The sequence below is a fragment of the Cetorhinus maximus genome, chromosome 25, assembly GCF_964194155.1.
Source record: "Cetorhinus maximus chromosome 25, sCetMax3.hap1.1, whole genome shotgun sequence".
Lineage (NCBI taxonomy): Eukaryota > Metazoa > Chordata > Chondrichthyes > Lamniformes > Cetorhinidae > Cetorhinus > Cetorhinus maximus.
In genome coordinates, this window is record NC_135903.1 from 34,878,797 (window position 1) to 34,886,491 (window position 7,695).

Consider the following 7,695-nt stretch of genomic DNA (forward strand, 5'->3'; position numbering starts at 1 on the left):
CAGCTCCCCAGTGAATTCTGGATTAGAACCAGATATATAAAACCACTGGGACATTAATCACCTGTGGCACCTGACTAACAGCTCAAGCTGCACAGACGTTACACATGGCTGGAAGAACCTCTTTGGAAAGTATTAGTCTAACACTGGTAGAAATGAAAGATTAACATTCCAATGAATTATATCACCTGTCCTTCACAATTAAACTCCAAGTAATGTATTTTGCGTGTACAACTAGAAACGAAAGCTGCATGATATTAAATATCATCACACAACTAAAATGTTAAAATGATTAATGTGTGTAGATTTCTGTTACACAAGGTTTATATTCCTTTGACAGACATCTGTCCTGTATCAGTCCTGTTGAATGCAATAGGCTTTTCGTTGGTGATATGATGGGAGGCTTTTGTTTCTTCTTTATGGACATTGTCAATTACGTTTCAAATGTAACAGAGAGGAAGGGAAAGAGAGAGTGAAAGGCAAAAGAGAGACTGAGTGAAAGGAGAAAGAGAGAGTGAAGGACAAAGAGAGAAAGCCAAAGGAGAAACAGCAGAAGGAGGTAGAGTCAAAAGAGAGAAAGGGAAAGGAAAAAAAGAGTAAGAGAAAACAAGAGACAGAGTCAAAGCAGAAAGAGAAAGGAAGAAAATAGAGAGGCAGGGACAGAGAGGGTCAGGGAGAGAAACACTCGGTGATAAAGAGAGAAACATTTTGGAACAGGGAGGCAGAGAGAGAGAGAGAGAGGCAGAGAGAAACAGAGAACTGAGAGTGAGAGAGACACAGAGAGAGAAAGACAGAGAGGCAGAGAGAGGGACAAAGATAGAGAGAGAGATACATAGAGGAACAGGGAGGCAGAGAGCGACAGAGAGGAACAGAGAGAGTGACAGAGAGAAAGAGAGAGAGAAAAAGAGGAAAGACAGATTAACAGGCCAAAAGCCACACATTTACCAGAAGGTAGCATGAGGTATTTGAATTCTTGTTTCTTTTGCAGCTGATGAGGGTACCCAGGGACAGATAGGTTTCATTTATTAATTCTTTGGGATGTGAGCATCACTGGCAAGGTTAGTATTTATTTCTCATACCATAGTTGAGAAGAAATTGATCGATTTGAACAATTGCATTCCATGTGATGATGACGCTCCAGTAATGGCCAGGATGTTCCACACCCACTGGCGTTGGGTGTAATTGGTGGCGTGAGCAGACAATATGGCGGGAAGGCCAAAAATCAGTTTCACAGTGCCGTGAAACCAGTTTGTGATTGTCCGCCCCGCCCGTTGATAACGGGCTGCGTTTCCCGCCATCCGACATCAGGAACCTCATTGTAATACATCGGCATATCATTATAAGGCTAGCCCACCGGACTCATTCCCCCCACTCCACCTCCCGGCTGGATCGTCCGCCCATGTCAGCAGGAAAACACGCCGGTGCAGAACGTGCCTTGACAACTGTAACATGCAAAAGCCGGGACTTACAACCAGAGCCTTGCTCACATGGTGGACATCAGAGGAGCAGAAGATGCTGGAGCCCGACAGCAACGGGATCCTGGAGGAATGTCCATGGCACACTGGGTGGATTCTCATGGACATGGATCTGCTGAGAAGCAGCTCACAGAAGTTGGAAAGTCACCATTGATGCTCACATGGTTAAGGGGGTGGGAGAGGAAGGTCTAAGATTGACTGGGAGAGGAAGAGGTTTCGAGGGAGGGTGAGGTTGGAGGGGGGGTGGAATGAAGGTGTCGAGGGTGTGGGGTTGGGAGTGGGGGAATGAAGGTGTCGGTGGGGGTTAAGGTTGTGGAGGAAGGGAGGAGGGGGTAACGGGGGAGAAGATGGCAACTGGGGAGGTATGTGTATGGGGATGTGGAAGGTATAAAGGAAGGAGTTCAGAGGGGAAGAAACGCGGACAGGGGAGGGAGTCCAGCGGGAGAAAGGAGTGTAGAGAAGGGAGGGAGTCCGGAAGGAGGAAAGAGTGTGCAGAGGGGAGGGAATAAGGGTAGAGGAAGAAGTAAGGGTGGAGGAAGGAGTCAGGAAGGGGGAAGGAGTAAAGCTGGAGAAAGATTTGAAGGTGTCTGAGGGAGTCAGGAAGAGGGAAGGAGCAAGGCTGAAGGAAGAAGTGAGACTGGAGGAAGAGGTGAGGCTGGATGAAGGAGTTGGTGGGAGGGGGTGTAGGACTAAGGGTGGCTGAAGAAGTAAGGGTGCCTGAGGTAGTCAGTAAGGGGGAGGGACTAGGCGGGCGGGGGGGGGGAGGTGGTGGGGGGGGGGAAGTGGGAAGATAAAGCAGGGGGTGGGGGGAGGCTTCCGGGGGGACAGGGGTCTGGAGGGGGGGTATGTCCATGTGAACGTGCAAGGGAGGTTTCTGATGGGTCTGTGACTGCCTCTTGGGGAGTGAGCTAAGGGTGGGTGTGGTACGAGGGAATGGTGAGAATGACTGAGGCCAGAGGGGTGGGAGGGTGAAGGTTCGATGGTAGCAGTAGAAGGGAGGATGAGGATGGTTAGGTGGGGACTTGGAAACAGGCACGGACCCTGGAGGTGGGAAGGAGGAGGATGGGGAGGTGAATGTGGATGGGGATGGGATTTTTGGGAAGGAAGGGAACATGCACATTCACCAGGACATCCTCGAAAGGTAAGGGTTGTGGCTGGTAGGTCACGGAGGGGAGGTGGAAGGTGATGCCAGAGAGGTCAACTGTGATGGGGAAAAGGAAATGAGCGACTGAGGGAGGGAAAAAGATGGGAGAGCACACGAAAAACTGAATCCAGACCATGCTGTCCAAATCGAAAGTGAAATGAGAGTCGTGGTGGGCGAGTTCAGGTGCTGCATGGGGGTGTGATCACTGGGTGGGCGGAGATGTAGGTCAACTCAGATGGACAACTGAAAGCGAACCCCAGCAGACAGCATTGAAAATGCTCAGGACATTGAGGTGAGTGTGATACGTGAAGGATCCACGTGCATGGGAGAGTGCTTGCATGCAGTTCCGAAAGACCCTGCCACACTCACACTCCTCCCTCCAGAATCACTCGTTGGCCAGCTGCTCCCTCTGCACTAACAGAGGATGAGGTTGAGGGGCTCACAGGCAAAGGGGACTTGGAGGGAGAGTACAGCCTCTGAAATTCCTCAGTAGATGTCCCAGGGGTGTCCAACTGCTGCTCCCCCTCCCTTCGGGTGCTCGGGGACCCAGCCTGACTCCATGAGGGGAAAGAGCACCTGGAGGGATGTCGAGGTGCCCCGTTTCCCCCTCTCAATGCCACTGCAGGAACTCATCCACGGCTCCCGCGATGGAGTGCACGTCTGCACAAATCTCCGTATTCTGTTGGACCAGGGTCTCCATGGAGTTCGCCATCCTCCCCATGGAGACCTCCACACACTCACATGTGGGCACCACTTCATCAGAGAGCAGGCAGACACACTCCTTGGACTTGCTGTGTTGAGGGATTCCAACAGCTCTGTGTAATGTTCCCACACCTCCTGCTGACTCTCCATGATGAGTTGGAAGGCCAAATCTAGAGGCTTGTCAACTGACTCGGACCTCACAGATACCTCTTCCCCAGCAGTCCTCCGAGTGCCAGGGAACTTGGCCAAATCTGCCTCCTTCTACTGCGGACATGTGTCCGTGCGGTGAACACCAGATTGTGAACCCAAGCCTGCTCTAGATCTAGGTCCCATCGAGGTGTGTGTCTCTGCGCTGGTGCAGGGTGTGGGTAAGCGCTGTGATGGGTCTTCCAGGCTGCTTATTCCCAGCTCTTCAGTGGAGGAGGTGTCCTCTTGGCTGGAGGCGAGAATGTGGATGTAGCTGAGGGAATGGCTGGCTGAGGGTGTCGGTCACTTGGCAGAGCTCCTTGTGAACCAAAGTAGAAATAAGTAGTGCAGGCAGCAGAGTCAAAAGCAGGAGAGAGAGCACTCAAATTTGCGTTGAGAGAGGGATGATGTTGTGCGGGATCCTTATGAGGGTGTTCTCTGTGGACCTCACTGTTACCGCAGGAATGTTCCATGTCCTCACCAGTCAGCGTGATGGCACACTCCTCAAAGCGAGTGAGGGGCCTAATGTGGGCCACTCCACCCCCAGGTCTGGGACCTCTCCCTCCTGATGTGAGCAAGCTTCTCCTGCATGAAAACAGATGGAGAGAGTGTGAGCAGGACACATGGCTCTGCGTGGAATGTTTGTGTGGTGAGTGGAGCCATGGACAGGATGAGGATGTGAGCTGGAGAGCGTTTGAGACTGATGGAGATGTGTGGGTGTGTGTGAGAGTTAATGGTGTTGTCCCTTGAAGTGCGATGGGTTTGTGAGTGTGTGAGTTGAGAGTGATGAGAAGAGTGAATTACCCTGGTAGAACAGATGAGACCATTCATCCTGTAGTGGCACTGGGTGGGTATCCTCTTTTGCAGGGCATTGGTGCTGGCCACCGCTGTCACCGCCTCCCAAGCTGGATTAGTGAGGTTGCTGCCCATCCTGCGGCCAGAGCTGGGGTAGAGGACATCACAGTGAGCCTGCACTGCGTCCAAAAGGTGCTGGAGAGATGTGCCATCAAACCTGGGGGCTGCAGTCTTTGTGCTTTTCAGGGCCATGTCTTTTTTGCAGCAGTCGTGGGCTGGAATCGCTGAGAGATGTGCGTGTAGCTAGACTTTAAATATGGCACTTGGCACGGTGAAGCGGCGAGGTGATAGCGCAGCAGGCGAATGAGAGCCTGCCCGCCGTGGAAACGGCATGTTTCCCGGGAATGCACAATTAATGCGGGGATCTGGGGCAATACGGCGTGTGAAGCCACCATTGCATCCGGCAGGTAAAACATCATTTACCCGCCCGCTACCGCACTTAGTGCAAATCTGGGCCAATTCTGCTCATTGCTGTTAGGTATGTAGTTGCAGGATTTTAACCTGGTAACAACGAAGAGTGCAAGGCAAGGATAGTGTGAGACTTGGAGATGTTGACGTTCTCATCCCACTATGACAGTAGGACTGCACAGTCTATGTAATCCCTTGCTTTCTCTGGTGATGCTCATTTTATCTGTCTCAGAAGGTTAAAATGCTGAATGAGCTCTGATGAAAGTCAAGCCGACAATTTACTAACCTCCAGTTCAGTATTTAACCAATAGAGCTAACTGGATAACTCATTGAGATGAACATACTCTCTTGCAGACAGACATGGAATAAAGTAAAAGTCAATTTTCTTTAGCTATCAGTAAAAGGAGAGCTCTATCCATTTAGAACTACAAAGGCAGCATGAGATAAATGGCAACAATCTCCAAGAATGTTTAACTGCATGGAGACACATGATCCCTCAGCAACTTGAATAATCAGTCATGCATTAACTAAAAACACAAATACTAACCTCACTCGTGGAGGTAAACCTGTGATTTGGGTCTCAAGAATAGACGATTGCTGTGGGAAAAGCAGCGATTTTTCCAAACCAACAGTCACATTTTCTTTGTAGCAACCATCAATCTCCTGAACATGAGAATCACCAAGCCCTTTCCCTGCTGCCCAAACTTCATTCCTACTGTTTCGGCTTTGGACACACAAGGAACCCTCCTTTTCCATGGCGTTCCCACTGTCTTTATGCAAAACGATTTCTTTCGGAATTTCAGTGCCCTTTAATCCCCGGAGTTTGAAAGGAACGTGCAGAGTCGATTTGCTCACAAAGCTCTCCAGTGCCTTGGATCTTTCTGGAAGAGAATGTCTATTTTCCAAAGGTTCCTTTTCCTTCTCCTTCCTCAAGCATTTGGCAATGACGATGGTATTTTCAGCGAGGTTGCTGATTTTTTCGGCCAAGCCTCGGTGCCTCTGAGCCTTGAACCTGGCAATGCATTCTGCCCGAGCTTCTGTCAGCTGGTTCTCCTCAGAATGCATGATGTTTGTGACATCTGTTGGGAAGGGCAGAAAGGTTGGGTAGAAAGTGACGTTCTCGTGGGCACTAAGAGCAATAGCAGTCAGCCTTCTCGCCGATGCCTAGGAAACTGGCACTCAAAAGACCCCTCTCCTCTCACTGTTAATAAGAAAGAGAATAGAAAATTTTAATTTTAAGCTTAGTGTGAGGAAAAGAAATGAATCCTGCAGACAGAGAGAAATGATAATGAAGGCAAGGAGAGGGCAGATGGACAGAAGAGAGTATGGTCACAAGCAGGAAACTTCCCAAGGCAGAAGGCATGTTTTCCTGCTCTTTGATTTCTCTGTGTCTTTTTATAGTGTGGCCAATGTGTGTTTTTATAATGGAGCTTCCATTTGGGTCATTTTATTTCTATTTATCTAGGTGAAGGAGAGAAGTTCTGTAGAATAGCATTGCTTACCCAGTCAGAGTCTAACATTGGCAATAAGCACTGCTCTCAATTAAAGTATAGCACAAATTAAATAGATCACCTTTTGTTTGCCTGGCACAGTGCTTACTGCCAATCTTTACACTGAAGCACACTCCATATGGAATCAATAAAACGTTTATGGGCTAGAGCCATTTGGGTCAGTTACAAGGCTAGATTTTATAGGTGGTCTCAAGTGCCTTGTATCGAGGTTCCCTAAACTCATGCATCTTCTGATGCTTACGTGATATGCATTGCTTCTGATTGTGAGCAAGAAAGGCAGTCAGAAAGGTAGAAGCTAAATTGTTGGTCCTTTTGTGCTAAATCTTTCACCAGCATTTTGAAAATATTTTCTGGAGATTTGCTCATTTATCTCCATGTGTTGAGAATCTGATGATTGGGCTTTCGTTGGCAGGATTACATAAGGAGCAATGCAGTGAGGTGACTGAGTAGAAAGGGAGGCAGTTACTCCAGCCATACAGAACAAAATGAGTGGCCAGTGGATGGGATACAGTGTAGAGGGGCCATGAGCCAGTAGCAAATGAAGGTGACATGAGTCTCTGGCCTTTTCACTCACTTTTCTCATAATTTTCTCATAATCTCAAGGGCCATGATACTTATGGGGAGATAGGTGGAGGTGAGAAACAGCTAAAGAATCCAGCAAGGCCAGGGATACAGAGGTGGTGCCAATACTAATGTTACGACCTCATTAGCACTTTGTAGTTCAGACTCCTACCCATCAGCCAGCCAAATGACTGGTCTGGTCAGCTGGTGGAGAGGTACACCAGCTGCAAAATGCAGTAGCTGGAGACCATTGGGAACTGTCCCTGGCAATCGGGAATGGGGGATGGGTTGGGATAGAAGAGGCCTGCAATCAGGTTAGGGGGTGGGGGGTAGGTCCAATTGAGTAGTTAGCAATCAGGAGGGGGAAGGGAAGAGGAGGGGGTCATGAAGAGGCCAGTGATCAATATTGGGGAGGCTAACAATTGGGGCTGGGCGGGAGCCAAAGATTCCCTTGAGGGACTGGGTGGTGGTACTCCCGCTCCTTCTGGTCCACAAGGAGTGTTGAAACAGCCACTTACCATAGCCCCGCATCTATTTCACTATTGATTTCCCAACCCCTTGGAAAGCTGTGCAGCAACAATAAATTTCAAGTTGAGCGCCCTATTACACTGTTAATTAAGCATGCCACCTTGCCACGGTGGAAAATTTGTATGGCCCAATGTCTGCAGGTGTAAAATGATAGGTGTGGCAGGGTGCATTTCATGTATTTCACTTCTAATTCTGCCCCATTTCCCCCCACCACCCTATCCTGCTCAATGTGGGGGGGGGATGGTGGGGGGGATTAGTAGTGTGGCCACTGTCTATCTCTCATTGCATCTTGGCCTGGTTTCCTTAAATTGGAAAAAAATCTTAAATC

At 49.2% G+C, this 7,695-nt stretch overlaps 1 protein-coding gene across 4 annotated transcripts in view; it reads right to left on the bottom strand.

Moving 5' to 3' along the window:
- Positions 1 to 5,954, bottom strand: part of LOC144668048 (supervillin-like) — a 141,280-nt gene extending 135,326 nt beyond the window's left edge. For all 4 annotated transcript variants that reach the window (XM_078529795.1, XM_078529791.1, XM_078529793.1 and 1 more), the window contains exon 1: positions 5,315 to 5,954. In XM_078529795.1, coding sequence (XP_078385921.1) covers positions 5,315 to 5,832 — 518 coding nt within the window. In that variant the 5' untranslated portion in view covers positions 5,833 to 5,954. The remainder of the gene's footprint in view (positions 1 to 5,314) is intronic.
- Positions 5,955 to 7,695: the final 1,741 nt, after the last annotated feature.